The sequence below is a fragment of the Lucilia sericata genome, unplaced genomic scaffold (genome assembly GCF_015586225.1).
Source record: "Lucilia sericata isolate MDLA Ls3-8-SP2 unplaced genomic scaffold, ASM1558622v1 Contig000089F_arrow, whole genome shotgun sequence".
Classification (NCBI taxonomy): Eukaryota; Metazoa; Arthropoda; class Insecta; order Diptera; family Calliphoridae; genus Lucilia; species Lucilia sericata.
The window spans coordinates 669366-692500 of record NW_023994122.1 but is presented as its reverse complement, the minus strand read 5'-3'; the positions used below and the strand labels follow the sequence as shown (position 1 = coordinate 692500).

The 23135-nt window shown below is 28.4% G+C and overlaps 1 protein-coding gene across 6 annotated transcripts in view; it reads left to right on the top strand.

Moving 5' to 3' along the window:
• Window positions 1-23135, top strand: part of LOC119599824 (sex determination protein fruitless) — an 88145-nt gene that overhangs the window by 29067 nt on the left and 35943 nt on the right. For 3 of the 6 annotated variants that reach the window (XM_037949726.1, XM_037949725.1, XM_037949722.1), the window contains exons 2-6: window positions 12315-12462; window positions 15753-15953; window positions 16027-16761; window positions 19766-20023; window positions 22861-22993. In XM_037949726.1, coding sequence (XP_037805654.1) covers window positions 12337-12462; window positions 15753-15953; window positions 16027-16761; window positions 19766-20023; window positions 22861-22993 — 1453 coding nt within the window. In that variant the 5' untranslated portion in view covers window positions 12315-12336. Of the gene's footprint in view, window positions 1-12314; window positions 12463-15752; window positions 15954-16026; window positions 16762-19765; window positions 20024-21109; window positions 22571-22860; window positions 22994-23135 lie in introns of those variants that run through there. The other 3 variants (XM_037949727.1, XM_037949724.1, XM_037949723.1) reach the window with 2 other exon arrangements.

Below are 23135 nucleotides of genomic sequence, written 5' to 3'. Positions count from 1 at the left end.
TCGTCTATAGTATGAACTATAGACTTATCTATAGTCTAAACTATAGACTTGTCTATAGACTTAACTATAAACCTGTCTATAGTCTAAACTATAGCCTTTCCTACAATCTGCACTATAGACTTGTTTATAATGTGAAATATAGACTTGTCTATAATCTGAACTACTTGTCTACAGTTTGAACAATAGATATTTCTATAGTCCGAACTATAGACCTTTCTATAGTCCGAACTATAGACCTTTCTATAGCCTGTTCCGTAGAATTGTCTATAGTCTGAATTATAGACTTCTCTAGACTTTTCTATAATCCGAACTATAGCTTTTTATAGTCCGAACTATAGACCTATCTATAGTCCGAACTGTGGACCTTTCTATAGTACGAACTATAGACCTTTCTATAGTCCGAACTATAGACATTTCTATGGTCCGAACAATAGGTTTGTCTATAGCCTGTTCCGTGGAATTGTCTATAGTCTGAACTATAGACTTGTCTTAGTCTAAACTATTGACTTGTCTGTAGTCTAAACTATAGTCAGAACTATAGACTTGTTTATAATCTGAACTATAGACTTGTCTGTAGTCTGAACTGTAAACATGTCTGTAGTCTGAACTGTAAACATGGCGGTAGTCTGAATTACAGACTTGTCTATAGTCTAAACTAAAGACTCTATAGTCTAAACTATATTTTTCTTCTTGAGTTAAAACGATAGACTTGTCTTTAGTCTATAAGATAGACTTGTATATAGATTAAACTATAGAATTGCCTATAGTCAAAACTATATACTTGTCTTTTGTCTATTCTACAAATTTATACTACTATAGACTTGTCTATAATCTATAATCTGAGTTATAGACTTGTCTATAGTCTGAACTATAGACTTGTCTATAGTCTGAACTATAGACTTGTCTATAATCTGAACTATAAACTTGTCTATAGCGTGAACTATAGACTTGTCTATAGTCTGAACTGTAGACTTGTCAATAGCGTGAACTATACACTTGTCTATAGTCTGAACTATAGACTTGTCTATAATCTGAACTATATACTTGTCTATACACAGAAAAAAATGGAATTCAAAATCAAACAAAAAATTCATAAAGCCAAGTATTTTTTTACTAAAATAGGACCTATCACGAAATTCGTAAAATCAAGTACTCAAATTCGTAAATTCTTTATTGAAAAAATTTCAGGATTTTTCTTATTAAAATAATATACTATTTACGAAAAACATTAATAAATATTCACAACATTTCCAAACAATTATTTTACTGAAACAATAACAAAAGTTATTAGTATTTGTACTGAAGTTCAAGTAAATATGTTATCTGAAACAGTTAAATTATTTATTGTATTTTGGCAATAATAATAAGCAAAATTTTTTATTGAATCTATAAAAATTTTGTTAAAAAATATATACTAAATTTAAACAAAAATTTTACTAAAAAATTTAAAACTAAAATTTGTAAAAAATTACATATATACTTACAACATTTTTAAGAAAACGTTTCTAATTCTAGAAACTATTTTTTGTACTGTGAAAACTGAAACACTTATACATTAAATGTTATAAACCAAATAAGAATTATATCAATTCATTTTAGTACATTCCAAAACTGGTTTTATTGTTGTATTCCATATGCTGACATAAAAATAAAACTCAAACAAAATCATTTATTGAATCAGTAAAAATATTTACTGAAAATTAAATTTATTTCAATAAAGTGTTTGTTAGAAAATATTTTCCTTCTGTGTGAACATCAAACAAATTCGTTATAAACCCAAATAAAAATATTTATAAAAATCGAAATTAAATTTAAGCAAACGATTGTTAAGAAAAAAAATGTGCATATTTTTTTCTGTGTAATCTGAACTGTATACTTGTATATATTTTGGACTATAGGCTTATCTATAGTTTGAACTATAGACTTAAATCACAAAATTTTTAGATTAAACAAATCTAATTTTAAAGTTTTTTCTAGTTTTAAATAATGTTTGAGGTTATGAATTCCATAAAATTTAGCATAACAAAAATAACTTATCAAATGACAACTGCAAGCGGGCCTCACATTAATTTATTATTGTTTGTTTGTTTATTTCTTGCAACTGCATTTAGCCGGTTGTTGTTTTTGTTTGTTTACTGCAGTTTTTATGTACTCTCTCCCTCTCTCTATCTCAATTTTACTCTTTCTCATTCATTCAATGATTTGCTCATTTCAATCGATCAAAACAAACAATCAAATACACACAGATACAAGCACTCACATGAGTATATTTGAATTTTTATTTTGAAACTTTTTTTTTCTATACTTTCGCTTTCGTATAGAATTGAAAGTGAAATTTTTTTCAAATAAAAATTTATTTTCTTGATTCTTTATTATTAAATGATCGTTTGTTGTGTTATGTTTGCATGAATTAAATTAAATTAATTAATTTATTTATTTACTTACAATGTATTTTTGGTATTTTCTTTTGTTTAGAATAAATAAATAAATATTTTTTTGTTGTTGTTTTTGCTTTCATTTAGTATGTATAGTATTTTATAGATAATTTTTGTGCTGTTGCTGTGCTTACGTAAATTAAATATTTTTGTTTTTATTTTGACAGAAAAAAAATTTTTGTTGTTATTTCAAATTTTTCTACTTTACGTTGTTGCGCAATTCCCTTAGATTATCATTTAAAAACAAGCGAAATTTTTTTTTGGTTTTTGTTTTATTTTTAATTACTATGTTTAAATATATAATTATTGTTGTTGTTTTTCTTTTGAAATAAATTTACATTGTCAGCTGGTTGGAAAAAAAACAAAACATCTAATTTTATTTGGTTTTTTACTGATAAGATTAATTTATCGCTTTATCTCTCACTATCTCTTATAGGCTCGCCACTTTTACTCGAGAGTAAAAGTTTTTTTTGGAATTTTTTTTTATAATTTTAAGGGAATTATGCTATGAGAATAGGCGTGTGCATGATTTTACTTTGACCTTCATAGTTGGAAGTTTCACATTGACATTGAAATTTCATTAACAATAAGATGATAAGGTGACAATTCATTTCAGGCCTATGCAAACATTATTAGTTGATAATATTATGTTTAGCTTTGAAATGATTGTAAATTCTTGTATAAATTTTGTATCAAATTTGGAAGTTCTGATCAAAGTACACAAGAACGAAAAGGGTCCTACATCAGCCAAATGTTTTAAATTTTTTTATTATACCTTTTATTTCTTAAGGAGGGTATAACCATATACAGTAGGGTGTTCCATGGACCATGGACTAAGAATATATCTCAAACGATGGCTATTAATGTTATAATAAATACGACAAAAATGAAAAATTTAAAGAGACCTCATTTCCCTAACAGCGATTGAAAAATCTTGATCTCAGTACAATATGTTCAAAAAATATTGTCTCTAAAATTCGGTAATTTTGGGCTTATGACGAGAAAACTAATTACAAGGTTTTTTGGAGTATTTTTGGAAATTGACTTTTAGTGCATTATAAAGGACATATAAATTCCAAAATAATCTAACACAAGTAGGGAAGTATAGTCTAGTTATGAGTATATTATATGATTATGCTGAATTTCATCGCGATACTAATGGTTATGTTACTTATCGACGTTAAAAGCTTTTTCTAAAGGGGAATTTGTATGGGGGCTAGGGTCAAATGAGGACCGATGATTGGAAAAATTGGTAGTGTCATTTAGGTATGCTTATATAAAACATAGTTGTGCCGATTTTTGAAGATATCCTGGTATATTTGACAAGTAATGAGCTAAAAATATCAAATTGGAAGATCAGGTTGTATGGGACTTATGTGAAATAATGTACCGATTTCAACCATTTTTAATAGGGCTCGCCCGTGGGCCAAATAACCCGCTTGGTCCAAATTTCATCAAAATATCTTCAAAATCGCGACCTGTACCTTGCGCATAAGGTTTACAGACGGACGAACAGGTCTTAACCGACTTAGAAAGTGATTCGGAGAGGGTATTATGAGCACAAACACATACTACCCTGCCCACTATGGAGGTGTATGGTATAAAAATCTGAAATGGAACATCTCAATTGCTATTTTTCAAAATTATAAGATTAAAATTACAACAATTTTCAATTATATTTCAATATAAAGGAGATATGTAATGTGCAAAATTCCAACAACTTACCTTTCAATGCCAACTACATACAGTCTGCATTACATATAAGGAGTGTAGTAATGACTTTCAAATAACTTTAAATGTATGTATTTCTTAGACAAACGGAAAAACTAGTATTTTTTGTGTGAAAACTATATGTAGATGCAGTCGGCTTATTTAACTTCCTATTTGTAAGCGAACGTGGTAACTACATACCTCTAATGACATCATCGATTTAAAATAATGACTTCAAATGTTTTGTAAGTAAAGTTTAGGATTTTAACTCCTTACTTGTTAATGAAAGACTTTGCTGAGTTTAATACGACATTGTAAGCAAGTACTTACCACGCTCACTTACAAATAAGTATCTAAATAAGTAAGATAATTAACAAGCTCTTATTGCTGAAAGAACTGTTATTTTCAAATTTTATCCAAGCGTTCTCGAAAGCTTACATTTCAGAGATCGTTTGATTTTAAAATTAAAGCTTTACAGTTTTTTTTTTTTTTTATCAGTTAATTAACAACTTATTGTTGCTTTTTTTCCCTCTCACAAATTGTAAATCATATCTAGAGCATGTACTTTTATTATTTAATAATTTTTTGTTTTTTTTTTTTTATTTGTATTTTTTATAATAATTTTTAGTGCCACATTTATTTATTTATGTTGTTGTCATACGTATTAAACGTTCTCTCTTCATGTTTGTAAGTTTGTTTGCTCTCCCGAAATTAGCGCGTGAGAGTTTGGTTGTGTGTGGTTGTTTAAATTTGATAATTTTACTTCAAGGTCACTTTTATTTTGATAATTTTGTTTCTTGACATTTAGTTTGTCATTTCAGTTGTTGTTGGTTTTCTTTTTTTAAATATTGAATTACTTGAAGGTAATTAAAAAGTCAAAGATTTAGTTTCAGCAATTCTGTTGGGTTTTTTAAAGAATTCTTAGAATTAAATAAAATGCATAATGCAAATTCAAATATACTTATAATAGAAATGTTTTTTTAATTATATTTTAAAATAAATTAGAGTTAAAATTTGTTTCTAAGATATTTTTGAGGTCTAGGTCAGGTTTGGGATTACATATTTAAAAAATGCATTTGTTTGAGAATTTATTGCAAAGTGCCATATAAAAAAAACATTTATAAACAAATCACTTTTAAAGGAAAAAATAAAGAAATATTGTTCTAGTTGGCTTTTCAAATTATTAAGATTTTTATTTTAGTTTGAAGTTTTTGTGAAAAATATGACAAGTTTTGTTATAGATTACCAAAAAATTGCGATCACTTAAAGTTGTCAGACGTCATGCTGTCTTCAATAAGTTCACAACATTAATAATGTTTTACACATTTAGCAATTTTGTATTTAAAATTTATATTACTTAAAAGAAAATGGCGAAAATATAAACACACCTATGTAGTAATAAAAAATAAAATTCCAAAAAAAAAAAAAATTAAAAGAAAAATACCAAAAAAAGATTATATATTTTTTCACAAAGAAAAAAACTTTTATTTTCATACTCTCCTCCCAGCAAAACTCGTGATCTAGTTAACGAATAACACACACCTAAACTTACATACCAACCAACACAAACAAAATTAACAATTAGTTAAATTTAGAAGAAAAAAAAATGTTTAAATATTTCAGTTGCTAAAATATTTTTTTGCTTACTTCTGCTGAATTTTCTCAAATACAAAGTTTATGTAATAAACCATATGTATTTGAACGAAAACAAAAACAACTACAATTATAATAGCAAAAACAATAATAATAATAAAAATTTTGTTCCACAAAAACAAATTTATTGTATGTTCAAATTTAGAACTCATACACTTATACATTAACAATTAGTACTAAAAATGTTTTGATTTCAGTTTTCTTTTGTTCTGAACAATAATAATAACATAACCAGCAAAAACTTACATTGAAAAGAATCGAAAAATAATCATTATTTTAACACTACGATGATATTGTTGACAAGTACTTACCATGCTGGCTTACAAATAAGTACTTAAATAAGTACTTACAAATAGGAAATTAAAAAGACATATGTATGTATGTCATTATTAGATTACTTACAAATAATACCGATGGTATGCAGTAGTCATTTAAAAGTACCTTATTGTGTAAGCCCAAGTCATTAGCATGTTTTTGCTGGGTATATATAATCTATTTGATTTCATTTTTTGCAAAAAATATAATAACAAATACAAATTGTTTTATATATTACAAGCGCCACACATGCCACCACTAACCAACAAATCACCTCCACCACCCTACTACTGATCACCCATCATCATCATCCATCCTCAAAGTATTGCCATATGTTTATTGTTATTTTTCACTCTCGATCTCTCTTTGTGGTTTGTGTGATCATTTATTTATTTATTTTGTTAAGTTTAGTAAAGCTTTTGTTGTTGTTTTTATTTGCTTTTTTTTTTTTGTAAACATGATGGAGCAGTGTTCTCATTTTTATTTTGCTTGATCACATCATTGTGATGGAACAGTATGTTTTTACTCTCATTTAGTTTGGCAAATGTGTGAAAAAAAGTGTGAAAAACCGTTTATGTTTACAAAGTCATTAAATTTTTTAACTAGGCTTTTGGAAACACAATTTCGAAATATTATTTACATTACTTTTTATGCTATTTAGGTATAATTTTTTATGATGTAGCATCATAACTCCTATATAAGGTCTTCATTCGTAGATAACTATGTTATGCTGTAGGGTATTATCGGACCTAACCGGGAACTTCATTCGAACATTTATATGATGCACATATGTTGGTTTAAGGTCGGGCTTAATTGGCCTGTGTTCACTTAACTCTAGCGATAATTAGTTAATAAATTTAAAATTCTTCTTATACGAAAAAAAACTTTTGTGTCAAATACTTACACACACTTAAGTTACACTTTTAGTAAAAAAATGATTTAATACAAAAAATATACTTTTAATCTTTGTTCCCTGTTATATTATTTCATTTATAGTAAATAGTGATAAGAATTGTATACATTTTTTCTAATATTTTCTATATGTACAATGTACATACATATGTATGTATGTATTTAACAATGCTTTACTTTTGCACTATCGTTTTAATTGGTGCATGTGTACACTCTCACTTGTTACTACATTGAAAAGGAAAGTGTATTTTTTTAGCTTTTTCTTTTTTGATAAGAATTCAAAGTAAAAAATTGCAATAAAAAAATTATTTTTATTTTTGTAAAAACAAAAACAAATATTTTTTTTAACAACAATAATAAATTTACATGGTATTGTTATTGTTATTAAGGCGATATAAGCTATTATATGATAGAGATACTAAACACCTTTTTTTATTTTAGTACTTGATAAGAGGAAATGTTTGAAAGTTTGAATGTAGAGAACTTAATCACAAACGGATATTATTGTTGTTTTATGTAGTAGTACGTATTTTGCGAAAATGCTGATTGACATGTTTTAAGAACAAATATTGCTCATACCACCTGCAGTCCATAAATTTTATTTTAGTTTAGAACACACATGCATACATACATATTTCGAACGGAAAAGAGTGTAAATTGATTTTCAAAGTTTTTTTCTAGTCTTGTCTATAGTCTAGTCTATAGTCAAGTCTATAGTCAAGTCTATAGTCTAGTCTATAGTCTAGTCTATAGTCTAGTCTAGTCTAGTCTATAGTCTAGTCTATAGTCTAGTCTATAGTCTAGTCTATAGTCTAGTCTATAGTCTAGTCTATAGTCTAGTCTATAGTCTAGTCTATAGTCTAGTCTATAGTCTAGTCTATAGTCTAGTCTATAGTCTAGTCTATAGTCTAGTCTATAGTCTAGTCTATAGTCTAGTCTATAGTCTAGTCTATAGTCTAGTCTATAGTCTAGTCTATAGTCTAGTCTATAGTCTAGTCTATAGTCTAGTCTATAGTCTAGTCTATAGTCTAGTCTATAGTCTAGTCTATAGTCTAGTCTATAGTCTAGTCTATAGTCTAGTCTATAGTCATCTAGTCTATAGTCTAGTCTATAGTCTAGTCTATAGTCTAGTCTATAGTCTAGTCTATAGTCTAGTCTATAGTCTAGTCTATAGTCTAGTCTATAGTCTAGTCTATAGTCTAGTCTATAGTCTAGTCTATAGTCTAGTCTATAGTCTAGTCTATAGTCTAGTCTATAGTCTAGTCTATAGTCTAGTCTATAGTCTAGTCTATAGTCTAGTCTATAGTCTAGTCTATAGTCTAGTCTATAGTCTAGTCTAGTCTAGTCTATAGTCTAGTCTATAGTCTAGTCTATAGTCTAGTCTATAGTCTAGTCTATAGTCTAGTCTATAGTCTAGTCTATAGTCTAGTCTATAGTCTAGTCTATAGTCTAGTCTATAGTCTAGTCTATAGTCTAGTCTATAGTCTAGTCTATAGTCTAGTCTATAGTCTAGTCTATAGTCTAGTCTATAGTCTAGTCTATAGTCTAGTCTATAGTCTAGTCTATAGTCTAGTCTATAGTCTAGTCTATAGTCTAGTCTAGTCTATAGTCTAGTCTATAGTCTAGTCTATAGTCTAGTCTATAGTCTAGTCTATAGTCTAGTCTATAGTCTATAGTCTAGTCTATAGTCTAGTCTATAGTCTAGTCTATAGTCTAGTCTATAGTCTAGTCTATAGTCTAGTCTATAGTCTAGTCTATAGTCTAGTCTATAGTTTAGTCTATAGTCTAGTCTATAGTTTAGTCTATAGTTTAGTCTATAGTCTAGTCTATAGTTAGTCTATAGTCTAGTCTATAGTCTAGTCTATAGTCTAGTCTATAGTCTAGTCTATAGTCTAGTCTATAGTCTAGTCTATAGTCTAGTCTATAGTCTAGTCTATAGTCTAGTCTATAGTCTAGTCTATAGTCTAGTCTATAGTCTAGTCTATAGTCTAGTCTATAGTCTAGTCTATAGTCTAGTCTATAGTCTAGTCTATAGTCTAGTCTATAGTCTAGTCTATAGTCTGTCTATAGTCTAGTCTATAGTCTAGTCTATAGTCTAGTCTATAGTCTAGTCTATAGTCTAGTCTATAGTCTAGTCTATAGTCTAGTCTATAGTCTAGTCTATAGTCTAGTCTATAGTCTAGTCTATAGTCTAGTCTATATTCTAGTCTATAGTCTTGTCTATAGTCTAGTCTATAGTCTAGCCTATATTAAAGTGTATAGTCTGCTTTAAACCCTACCATACTTTATAGTCTACTTTAGTTAGTTAGTTAGTTAGTTTGAAAGGAGGATGTATATACATCAAATCCGAAGAAATACACCTAGGCCTCTATCGGGCCTGTTGTGCGCTCCTTAACCAGTGCCTCAGGTGGGAATCGAACCCACCACCTCCGGTCTACCAGTCTAGAACACTAACCACTAACCTACCGGAGGCCACCTAGTCTACTTTAAAACCTAAAAAGTACTTTAAAACCTAAATAGCACTATTCTCATTATAATTTAGCACTACTTCAAAATATAAATTTTCCTTGGCTGCTATAAACTAAAATGTCGAAAAATCAAGATTTTATTCAGAGAATTCCAATTAAAGGGTTTGGAATACACTAACTGTGGGATAAAAGTCTAAATTTTCAACAAATTTGAGCTAAATACGAAGCATATGGAAAATTTTTCGTGCTGTGAAGCACTTTTGTTCTAGTATGTACCTCTACAAAAATCGGTGCAACATAGTTCTTGGACCAGTCCTACTGTACTTTCTTACTGGTACCAAAATATTTTAAATAAGCTATAAATTCAATTAAAGGCAGATATATGTAGATATATAGATAGATATATGTAGTTATATACTATGTAATTGTTATTCTACATAGTTGTTGTTATTCTCAAAGTATTAAAAGATGTTTTTGAAATGTGTTTACCATTTATTATAATTTATTCGATCTTCTTGTTTGGTATTTTTCTCTAATACACTATGTAAGTATAAACCAGACTCAAACTCTTTTATACTGTACTACAAACCCCCTACAACCCACCCCCTAGTAAAAACATTAAACAACAAAAGTAATTCAAAAAGTAAAGAGGTTGTTGTTGTTTATCAATAAATATGTAGATTTTAGTAATCAAATACAATACATACTAAAACTAACGGTATTGATTGAGTGTATTTGATATTAGTATTAGTATGAGTGTGTGTTTATGGTGTAAAGGAAAAGGTGTGTTTATATATAGGAAAAGTATAACACACCCACGTATATACAAACAGTCATATAAAGTGTAAAGATAACAATATAAACTAATACAAATATTGTTGCAAATTAGCCTTTAACACATTAATATTAGTTTATATGTGTGTTCAAAAGTGCATATGTAGGTATGTATTACAATCCTCATACAAACATATTTATTGCATACTTATACAATAAATAACAACAAATTTATTGTTGCTATTTTAAATTCTCACACATGTGTATCTATCTATTTACGTATAAATTAACTGTATCGGTGAACGTATGTATGTATATGAGTGTGTACAATATATTGTTTATAAGCCACGTGCATTTAATTACATATTTACTGTCATTATTAGGTTCAAGTAGAAAATTGATGTAGTATATGAATATGTTTAATAATGATGGTTATGCATTTTCAAAATTTACACCCACACATACCACACCACATATATACATGTAATAGTATAGATTCATACACGTGTGTATAAATAAGAGTGCAGTATAAGAAGTTTTATTGCAATTTAAGCTAAAGATACGAAATTAATTTATATTACATCCCTTATCACAGCATCACTCTCTGGCCCATAGTACCTACAATATCCATCTATCCGAATATTTCCATATAAGCTATTATATGATAGAGATACTAAAAAGCTATTCTTTTCGTTTTAGTACCTGATAAGGGGAAATAATTAAACTTAATCGCCAAAGGCAATTATTGCTGTTTACGTAGTAATGCGAATATGCTGATTAATATGTATTAAGAATATTGCTCATACCACCTGCAGTCCATAAAGTACAATTTTGTTGTGAACATAATATACAAAGACAGAGAACAATATCCACTAAATTTCTTTGACACAGAGCTTAGACATTGAATATTTTCGTTATTTTAAAAGTGAATTCTCAGTTTACTCTCGTATTTTCGTGCATATCTGTTTATGACATTTAGCAGTAAAAGTGTTTTGTTTGTTTATTTATATATTAATTTTGATTCGAAATTATCAAAATAAATAATAACAAATTAAAATGCATTAATTTCAAGCACATGCTTACAAATACACACACACCAACGCAAACACAACATAACACAATATGTTAAATATAATTTACATGTGTGTGCTTAATTTAAATTGTTTAATAATTTTACCTTCACTCAACACACAAACAATGCAATACATATTTACAAACTTTATAAAGTTTGCATTAGAATTTTCCTATGAAATCTTAAATGTTAAATTTTCATTAATATTGAATATTGAATTTAATGCAAAGTTATTTATAAAAACATTAGAATAAATTTTCTACACATGTGAATATTTTACAGTTGTTGGATATGTATGTGTGCTTAGGCAATTACGCAGCTACTTTGTTATAGATATGTTTGTATTTTAAAATTTATTTGTTTATAATTTAAGAGAATTATGCATACATATGTATATTATAAATACTAAACCAAAAAGCCATTAAAATCAATAAAACGTATGTAATATGTAATACTTGGACATAGCAATAGCATTAGATTTATTTAAAAAAACACATTTAGTAGGTTTAAATTTTATACAATTTCATAATTATAACACCATGAAAACTTGAAGCAGATTTTGCTATATTACACAAATACTGCTATTTTTCTTGTCACCACTGTTTGATTATCTACAATATGTTTTATTATCTTAAATTAACCAACATTTTCTAACTAATAGACATATTAATTTAATAATCTAAATTACAAAAATTAAAATAAAAACACTATTTTTTTCTATACAAATTACCAACTATTTATATTTATTAGAATAGTTGAAAAAAATAACTTTATAATTAATAATTTTCAATTAAAAATTACAATATTATGGTTAATTAAAAAAATTGTCATATGTTTAGAATTTTAATTAATAACAGTTATCAATTTAACTTTTTTTTTCAAATAAAAAATAATGATTTAATATTTGTGAATTTTAATTAAGAAACATATTGTTAAGCATGAATTATTAATTTACTTTCGTTTCGTTTATTTTAGGTACAATACTGACCTAGGAGCTATGGACCAGCAATTTTGTTTACGCTGGAACAATCATCCGACAAATTTAACCGGTGTCCTCACCTCATTGTTGCAAAGAGAAGCACTTTGCGATGTTACATTAGCCTGTGAAGGTGAGACAGTTAAGGTGAGTTAAAGATACGAAATAGTGATTCTTACAAATTAAATGAAAATATATAGAAAGCACTTTATTATCAGCAACTTTTTGATTCTACATGAGAGAGAATAAAGAATAATGCTGAATGTGAACCGTATCTAAGCTAGTCATGGAAATTATAGTCTGGTCTATAGTCTAGTCTATAGTCTAGTCTACAGTCTAGTCTATAGTCTAGTCTATAGTCTAGTCTAGTCTATAGTCTAGTCTATAGTCTAGTCTATAGTCTAGTCTATAGTCTAGTCTATAGTCTAGTCTATAGTCTAGTCTATAGTCTAGTCTATAGTCTAGTCTATAGTCTAGTCTATAGTCTAGTCTATAGTCTAGTCTATAGTCTAGTCTATAGTCTAGTCTATAGTCTAGTCTATAGTCTAGTCTATAGTCTAGTCTATAGTCCAGTCTATAGTCTAGTCTATAGTCTAGTCTATAGTCTAGTCTATAGTCTAGTCTATAGTCTAGTCTATAGTCTAGTCTATAGTCCAGTCTATAGTCTAGTCTATAGTCTAGTCTATAGTCTAGTCTATAGTCTAGTCTATAGTCTAGTCTATAGTCTAGTCTATAGTCTAGTCTATAGTCTAGTCTATAGTCTAGTCTATAGTCTAGTCTATAGTCTAGTCTATAGTCTAGTCTATAGTCTAGTATAGTCTAGTCTATAGTCTAGTCTATAGTCTAGTCTATAGTCTAGTCTATAGTCTAGTCTATAGTCTAGTATATAGTCTAGTCTATAGTCTAGTCTATAGTCTAGTCTATAGTCTAGTCTATAGTCTAGTCTATAGTCTAGTCTATAGTCTAGTCTATAGTCTAGTCTATAGTCTAGTCTATAGTCTAGTCTATAGTCTAATCTATAGTCTAGTCTATAGTCTAGTCTATAGTCTAGTCTATAGTCTAGTCTATAGTCTAGTCTATAGTCTAGTCTATAATCTAGTCTATAGGCTAGTCTATAGTCTAGTCTATAGTCTAGTCTATAATCTAGTCTATAGTCTAGTCTATAGGCTAGTCTATAGTCTAGTCTATAGGCTAGTCTATAGTCTAGTCTATAGGCTAGTCTATAGTCTAGTCTATAGTCTAGTCTATAGTCTAGTCTATAGGCTAGTCTATAGTCTAGTCTATAGTCTAGTCTAGTCTATAGTCTAGTCTATAGTCTAGTCTATAGTCTAGTCTATAGTCTAGTCTTTAGTCGAGTCTTTAGTCTAGTCTATAGTCTATTAGTTAAATCCACTAAAGAACAGAAATGTTTATCATATATTTGTTCAATAATTCAGTTCGTTAACATTAAATGCGTTTCCAATCTAATTTGTCAACATGTTGCTAAACAAAATCATGTTTAAATTATATTTTCAAGGTTCAAGTAATAACTTCTTAGCGTTTCCAATTTAAAATATCTATAGCAACATGTTGCTGGCAAAATATTAATGAAAAATTTATTTAAAGATTTTAAGAATTTAAACTTTATGAAAATTTAAACTTAATTACTTCAACACAACACCTTTTCAACTGAGGCACTTAGTAATAATCGTGCGTTAATAACAGCAATGGTTTAAAAAAACTCAAAGCTTTTTTTCCTTGTCATTAGATTATGTTGCAGAACTATGTATATTATGAAAAAAAAAATCCAAAAAAATATGAAGCAGTGGTCACTTGAATGTTACCCCTCCTGTAATTAAAAGTACAATTGAGAAAATGCCTCAATTATACAGACATTTTATATACAATTGTCAGCAACAATAAGTTGGTTTTTTCAACGTTTCTTTGGGATTCCAGCAACAAATTCTTTCCATACATACGTACACATGTATATTATTTGATAAATTTGATTTTACAAAGTCATTGTTATTGCGGCTGACTTCAACAGCAGCCAATATGGTTAAAGTTGCAAAGGTACCATCAACCAACCAACTTGACCAAACGACCAATACAATGCTCATGCATATTGTATGTGTTTGCTATGTAAAACTTAATTCACTTTACAACTCAATGTGTCAAATTAAACTCTGGTCCGGATGCAGGGAAATATAAATAAATTGCAATGTTGAAAAAGTTCGACACACGTTTTTTATATATATATTTTTCTTTTTACACTCAAACACTTGCATACGCCATGCCACGACACGTCATGACATACACAAGCTTGAACGGAAATGAAATGAAAAGAACAGAGTAGCAAAATATAAAATAAAAAAATGAATATACTGCCAGGAACAAAAATCAAAAATAGAAAACAAAAAGTGAAAAGAAACTGCATTGTCATGAGAAGGCATCAATTTATTACAGGACAATTGTCGCAAATCCTGTAAGTGTTAAAATAGCAGTAAAATACCTTTAGTGTGACTGAAAACGACTAACGGTAATGTTTGCCACAAAGCAACAGGTTTTTTCTTTTTTCTCATAGTCAAGCCAAGCGGGGATGGAAAATTCGGTATTAGTTTTTAACATCCGATAGTGCTTTAAAAACTAAAACTGTCTCACCATGTACAAAACATCAAAATGTATGGACCGATTTTTGCTGATTTCCGGACGTATGTTAGATAGAATTATTGAAGATTTGGATCTGATAATAGATAACTGGGGTCTTCTGAAAACTGATTACAACATAAATACAAACAGACAGACGGACATGTCCAAATCGACTCCACTAAAAAGTAGTATTTATAAATTTTCACTTTCCATCTCTGCATATATTAAGTTCTGTTATATGATGCACAGAATATAGAACGAGTACGAATTAGTAGAATAGAGAACAGTGGCGTAAATATTTAATAAATGAATTGTTGCCAATTCGTAGTTGACAGTATTGTCATCAAAGAACGAAGCTAAAAATAAGTATATATTTTGACACTGAGACAAAAATCTAGATATAAAAATTATTCAAGCTTCACATAGCATTGCCATAATCATTTTGACAAGTACATAAATAGTTCTCTTGCATTTTTTACAACTCCTTTCAAAATCCTATTAAGATAAAGTAAACAAAGCAATTACTTTTCTTTTACGAAATTGTTTCTTTCAGTGTAAAATTCTTATTCTGTGTAGTAAATAGCAGGTAGTAATGATAATAAGTATGTGTGTATGAAAGCACAGGATAATAATGATAGTAATATGATAATTGACATGTCAGATAAATCACGTTGACAATAAACTGTTAAAACGTTTATATGCTCTCAAGTGACATAATAAATATGTATTTAATAAGACATTTACAACTTATGGCAATAAAACTTATATTAAATACGTGCTTATAATACATATTTTTATTTCCTTTTTAGGCACATCAAGCCATATTATCAGCATGCAGTCCATATTTCGAAACTATATTCCTGCAGAACCAACATCCACATCCCATCATCTATTTGAAAGATGTCAGATACTCAGAAATACGTTCCCTGCTAGATTTCATGTACAAGGGCGAAGTAAATGTCGGCCAAAGTTCATTACCGATGTTCCTCAAAACAGCCGAAAGTCTGCAGGTATGTTAAAGCGTTTTATCAGATCAAAAAAAATAATTAATTACTTAAATGTTTGTATTAATTTCCTTTAAAGGTGCGTGGTCTTACAGATAACAACAATTTAAATTATCCTTCCGACCTCGATAAACACCGCGATACAGAAGCCTCATCACCCACTGGCCGAACACCTTATGGCTCAGGCGTTGGTCTGGGCATGCGTGGTGAACGGGAATCCCGCGATCGGGGACGTGGAGATTTACGCGATGACATACACTCTCACCGCAGTAGTAGCAGTCTTAGTGAACGTAGTTCAGCGGCGGCAGCCGCCGCAGCAGCTGCTGCTGCTGTTGCCGCTGCTAGTGGTAGCAGCAGTTTACAATCGGCTGCAGCTGCTTTAGGTTTAACCGGCAGTGAACGATCTCCTAGTGTGGGTAGTGCAGCCGCTGCGGCCGTAGCTGCAGCAGTGGCAGCAGCAGCCAGTCGAAGTGCTAGTGCTGATGTATTGAATAGCCGCGGTGATGCTGGCAGTGATCGTGGTAGTGAACGGGGTGTTAACGATAATGGTGTGAGGGTTGGTGGTGATGGTGTTGGTGGCGGCGTTAGCGGTGGTAACGTTGAACGTACCGATGAACGTCGCGGTGGTGATGACCTTGTGCAGCTAGACTATAGTAATCAGAGTAAGAGAGATCGTGATAGAGAGGTGTCGACCACACCGGAGCATATTATTAGTAATAAGCGAAGACGTAAGAACTCATCCAACTGTGATAATTTGTTGACCTCGACCCCAAATGCGAATGTACAGGACAGGCATTACACTCAAGACTCTCAGGTGAGTTATAGACTATGAAAAATGCATTATTTTACATATTGAGATTATAGGGAAGTACTATATTTTCAAATGTTTTCTGTTAGAAAATAAAATTATGTTTTTAATTTTATTAAGCAAATTTTACTGATTTATTTTGCTAAACTTTATTTACACATATCACTAACAAAATAGATAATCAACAATGTATATCTAATATTTAAAGTTTAATTTAATACCTTTTAACTTTAAATTAAATAAATTTCTTTATTGCTTTAAATACATAATAATTTTCCATAATTAAAATCTTTCTCTATCACTAATTTGGCTTTAAATTTATTAAATACCTAATAAAAATCTGCATAATAGTTGTGTGTGTGTATGTGCAATTAATATTGTAATTAAGTCGACATCATAAATTATGCATAATTTTATTTAGTGTGAACATTTAGAAGAAGAATTTGTAAAATTTAAATGTTTCCGCCATGGGATACAATTCAACACCTACAACTACTCTTACACACAACACAACACTTCCGGTTTCCGTTGCACTAACGGCAACAATTTGTACAAAAAATATATATAAATTAAAAACAACCCCCCTACTCAACAACTAATTTGAAATATTTATGTTTTCCATTACACTTAAACACACAAACCACATATTTGTGGTATTTAAAATATTTTATTTCATATTTAGTATAAAGATTACAACAATAAACAAACATATCATCATAATAAACTAATAGAAAATCATTAAATATACATAATAAATTTATGCAATGTTTTTGTTTCAAACTAAATTTCTAACATTTTTGTTGGCCTATTACCAAAATAACAAAAACAATTACTACATAGTTGTTTGGTTATTTATATGAAAGTGAAATTATATTTATACGACTTGCAATTAAATTCATGTATTTTGTTTGTTAAATAATGTAAAATATATTTTTTTAATTTGATAAACACTCTTACACACTCTTTTACGTTCAAAGAATTCTTATAATTTTTATTGATAACACTTTTAATATAAAAGTACTCGTGTTGTAATCATTGCAAAAAATTTATAAAAATTATATTTTTATAACTAAATTATTTTAACAAATGATAGCAAACCCAAAAAAGTGGTTTCTAATTTTCAACTGTCTCTAAACATTTGGACAACAATTAAGAATCTTGTTGGCAGGGATGTTTGTTAGAAAGATTTGTCAGGAAATAAGCATTTGTATGTTGCCGGCAACATATCATCAACACGTTGCCGCCAACAAATAACAAAATGAATAAGATTATAAAATGTTTTCTTCAACATTAATATTTCAGTTATGCAACATGTTGCCAAACATTTTCAATAAACAAATTTGTTTTTATCGCAAATAATATTAAACATTGCTATCGTTCTGCCAGAGAATTATTACAACAATATATAGGCTAGACTATGGGTCTGTTTATTAACTAGTCTCTTGACTAGGCTATTGACTAGTCCATAAACTAGTTTACTTACTAGACAGATCAAGAAATTTTTAAACCAGAGACTAAAGTATACTCTTCTAAAGGATTGAAGATCGCTAAAGTCAAATTTACGATAAATTTTCTTTTTATAGAAAATTTACGATAAATTTTCTTTTTATGGAAAATTTACGATAAATTTTCGTTTTATAGATAATTTACGATAAATTTTCTTTTATACAATATTTACGATAAATTTTCTTTTTATACAATATTTACGATAAATGTTCTTTATATAGAAAATTTATGATAAATGTTCTTTATATAGAAAATTTACGATGAATGTTCTTTTTATAGAAAATCTACGATAAATTTTCTTTTTATAAAAAATTTTAATTTTTCGATAAATTCGGTTTTATTAAAAATTGTTAACAGATTCGGTTTTTATAGAAAATGTTTGTCAAATTCGCTTTTTATAGAAAATTTTCGACAAATTCACTTTTTATAGAAAATTTTCGATAAATTCACTTTTTTTTAGAAAATTTTCGATAAATTCACTTTTTTTAGAAAATTTTCGATAAATTCACTTTTTTTTAGAAAATTTTCGATGAATTCACTTTTTTTTTAGAAAATTTTTGATAAATTCACTTTTTTTAGAAAATTTTCGACAAATTCACTTTTTTTTAGAAAATTTTCGATAAATTCACTTTTTTTAGAAAATTTTCGATAAATTCACTCTTTTTAGAAAATTTTCGATAAATTTACTTTTTTTTAGAAAATTTTCGATAAATTCACTTTTTTTTAGAAAATTTTCGATAAATTCACTTTTTTTAGAAAATTTTCGATAAATTCACTTTTTATAGAAAATTTTCGATAAATTCACTTTTTTAGAAAATTTTCCATAAATTCACTTTTTTAGAACATTTTCGATAAATTCACTTTTTATAGAAAATTTTCGATAAATTCACTTTTTTTTAGAAAATTTTCCATAAATTTGCTTTTTATAAACAATTTTCGATAAATTTGCTTTTTATAAACAATTTTCGATAAATTTGCTTTATATAAACAATTTTCGATAAATTTGCTTTTTATAGAAAATTTTTGATAAATTTGCTATTTATAGAAAATTTTTGATAAATTTGCTATTTATAGAAAATTTTTGATAAATTTGCTTTTTATAGAAAATTTTCGATAAATTTGCTTTTTATAGAAAATTTTCGATAAATTTGCTTTTTTTATAAACAATTTTCGATAAATCTGCTTTTTATAAACCATTTTCGATAAATTCGTATTTAAAGAAAATTTTCTATAAATTCGCTTTAAAAAAAAAAATTCTATAAATTCGCTTTTTATAGAAAATGTTCGATAAATTTTTTGAGGCCGGATTCGGATTTATAAGTGTGCATGTTTATGTTGGTTTATTAACGCATTTGCTAATAAATAATTTGATAAAGTAATAATTTTCTTTAATTGTAAAAAACTTCCAGCAATATGTTGCTAAACATTTTATAATGTTCATAATAAAATAAAATATTAATTTTAAAATCTAAAAACTCAATCTAATTTTAATTTTTTCTTCTAGGCACCCACAAATTTTAAATCAAGTCCCGTGCCAAAATCTCTTGGCGGAGGTGGTAATACATCAGAGACCGAAGATTCTGGTGGTCGACGCGATAGTCCGTTGTCGGCGAGTGCTCTTAGTGGTGGCGGTAATGTTAATGCAACATCTGGTGGTATGGGTTTAAATCAATCGTTGAGTATTAAACAGGAATTAATAGATGCCCAACAACAACAACAGCAGCGTGAACATCATGTCTCCTTGCCACCCGAATACTTGCCGGTAAGTTTTTATAATTGATATTGTTTTTTCTTATCATTTGTAAATCATAGTTGGTATTATAAAGTTAAACATTTCAAAGTGTAGCCTAATAAAGAGAAACAAAAAGCAAATTTGAGTTATCGTTTTAAAGAAAACGTGTTTATAAACATGTTGCTGTACTAATGCCTTTGTATTATACATATGTATATGACCCATATTCAAATATGATTATTAAAGTTAACATGCAAAACCGGTTTAACTTTAAATATTGTTTTATTAATATGAGTTTACATACATATTTACTGTTAGTGAGTTTAGTAGCAATATGTTTATAAACACTTTTTAAATGTTTCAGACAGTAGAAAGCATTTTATTTTTTTATTTTTTTTTATGTTTCGCTTTAATTTGTTAAGGTTTTTTCTTTGGACCGGTGCGATGGTTCCAATTGCTAAACTAAAATTATAATTTATATATTCATTTTTTGTATATTTAAACCATTTTCTTTCTGTTGTTACTAGAATTTATTTTTATGATTGTATAAAGAAATATTTGATGCTTTAAACCTTAAAAAGAAAATAGACGCAAAATTTATTTGATTTCAAAATTGAAAACAAAAATATGAAATGAAATTAAAACTTAAGAAATGAAATTTGTTTTTGTTGTAAATAAAAAGAATGATGAAATGTTTTTAGAAGGACGAAGGATTATTGAGAGAGAAAGAGAGCATATGCATAAGTGATCGTGGTATCGGCCGAGAAAAAGAAAAAATCTAAACAATTTAAACAGTTTTTTTTTTTTGTTTTAAATAAAATTTTCTATTCCAATTATAAATTTTCTTTTGAAGTTTCTTAAAACAAAACACTCACATACACAACATAAAACACATCAACATTTTTAAACACTCTAAACAGACTCTTTAAACCAGAAACAGCACAATAATCCTTCCCCTTTAAATATAAACTTTTCTGTCTTGTTTTGTTTGCAAAAAAAAAAAACAAAAAATTTTAATTTTCTTAAGTTGTAATTTTTCTTTTTATTTTGTTTTCTTTTTCTATTTTTTATATATAATTTTGTTTGAAAAATCCAAATTGGCCTTCTAAACTAAAGACCACTATTAATCTCGATAATCCTCCACGACCACAAAAACTTTCTATGCATGAACAACAAAAACAACAGCAACAAGCTGCTAAAGATTTCAAACAAATTGCCACCGAAACATTTACCAAACATTTGCAACAGGAATATGAAAATTTCCAAAAGCAACAAAAACACCAACAGCAACAACAACAAAAGTTAGAGCAAGAACGTCTACAAAATGATCAACAGCAATCCTTAATGTTTCAACAGGCAGTAGAAGTACAATTAAAACGTTTGCAACATCAAACACAGCAACATTTTAAAAATGCCTGGCAACAAAATGTGGCCGATATAGAAATGGCCGCTACCTCTACCATACAACGTTTATTACAACAGCAGCAGCAACAACAACAGCAGTACCTTAATGTTTGTACCGAACCTGCCTCTAGTTCAAGAAATCCCGCCACATCGTATGCAGTCTCTACACCCAGCAGCGTTCAAGTACCCACAACTCCCGCGCCTACATCTCGTAAAAATGGTCGTTTTCGTACCAATTGGTTGTTTCTTTACGATTGGCTGCAATTCGATGAACAGTCTAATACCATGTATTGCAAATTTTGTCGCAAATGGTCTAGTGAATTACCAGATATACGCACTTCTTTTGTAGAGGGCAATTCCAATTTCCGTTTAGAAATCGTTAATCATCATAATAAATGTAAATCTCATCGTATGTGCTATGAGAGAGAACTGAAAGAAACAGAAACTCAACAGCAAACGTCAAAAAGCTCTGACAACTCTATGTCACAGTCCAAAGCAGATAATAGTGGCGAGAAATCGGATAGTACAACAAAAAAACCCGAAATTATAACCATAAATGTTGGAGATGATAGTTCGTAATTTATAGTGGAAATTTCTAAAGAAATTTCTTTAAATTAGTAACTCAATTGAAAGAAAGCTTTCGTGAAAAAGTCAAATTTAGAACATGCCCTGAGAAGGACTCATACAAAGCTTAGATCATTTAATGAAAAAGCTCCAATTAAGTATTTGTTTAAAACAGCTTCCATTATAAATAAATTCATTTATTATTTAAGTTACATCTATTTGTCAGATAAAATTCAGCTGTAGTTATTAGGTTTGTTGAGAAAACATATCGGCAACGAACTCTCTCGTGAGCGTACATTAGCCTACACAGGCATATGTGTTCAAAAGACATAAAGCTCATTTATCACTCGATCTTCAGATGTTTTATTCAGAGAGACTTACAAGCATGGTTCCTTGAAAGCTGAAAATGTAAATACAAATATAAAGCTTTTTAAAGCTGCCTCTAGTAAAGGAAATCCCACCGCTAAAAGCAGACTTTCTAAAGCTTATAATAAATATATTAAACATGCATAGTTATTAATTTAATATAAAAAAGCCTTATAGAGCAAAAAACGTTGTATTAGTAAATATCAAAGCTTTTTGAAAGTTTTCTTAACAATTTGTTAAACTCAGGTTACAATTATTTTGTTATAATTTTAATTTAAGAACATATTTAATAAATGTAAAGTATTTTTTATTAATTTTAAGTTTTTGTTTAAATTGTAGCAATACAAAATAATAAATATTCGTTTAAGTTTTTTTAAGGTTTAAAGCATTTTTTCTTTAATTATTAATAAAAAAAATATATAAAACTTTTATACAAAAAATACCACAAGTTTTTCTATATCTGTCTCTCTCTCTATAAACTTTCATTAAACATATAAAATTATCTATATTCTTTAAATGTTTTTTTCCACCAGCCCGGAGCTTTAAAACATACAGCCGATGATATGTCGTCGTTATTGTCAAGCCATGCTTTACAGGCCGCCGATACACGAGAGGACCATAATGATACAAAACAATTACCCTTCGATCAGTCTGATAATATTGATGGTAAGTCTCTAATTACAATTTTTCCATATTATTATTTTTTTATATATAAATATATATTTTAAAAATGTATCTGTTAACTCCTTGTTAATATACTACTTACTTACTTAATACTATAATATACTTACTTATATATTTATATAAA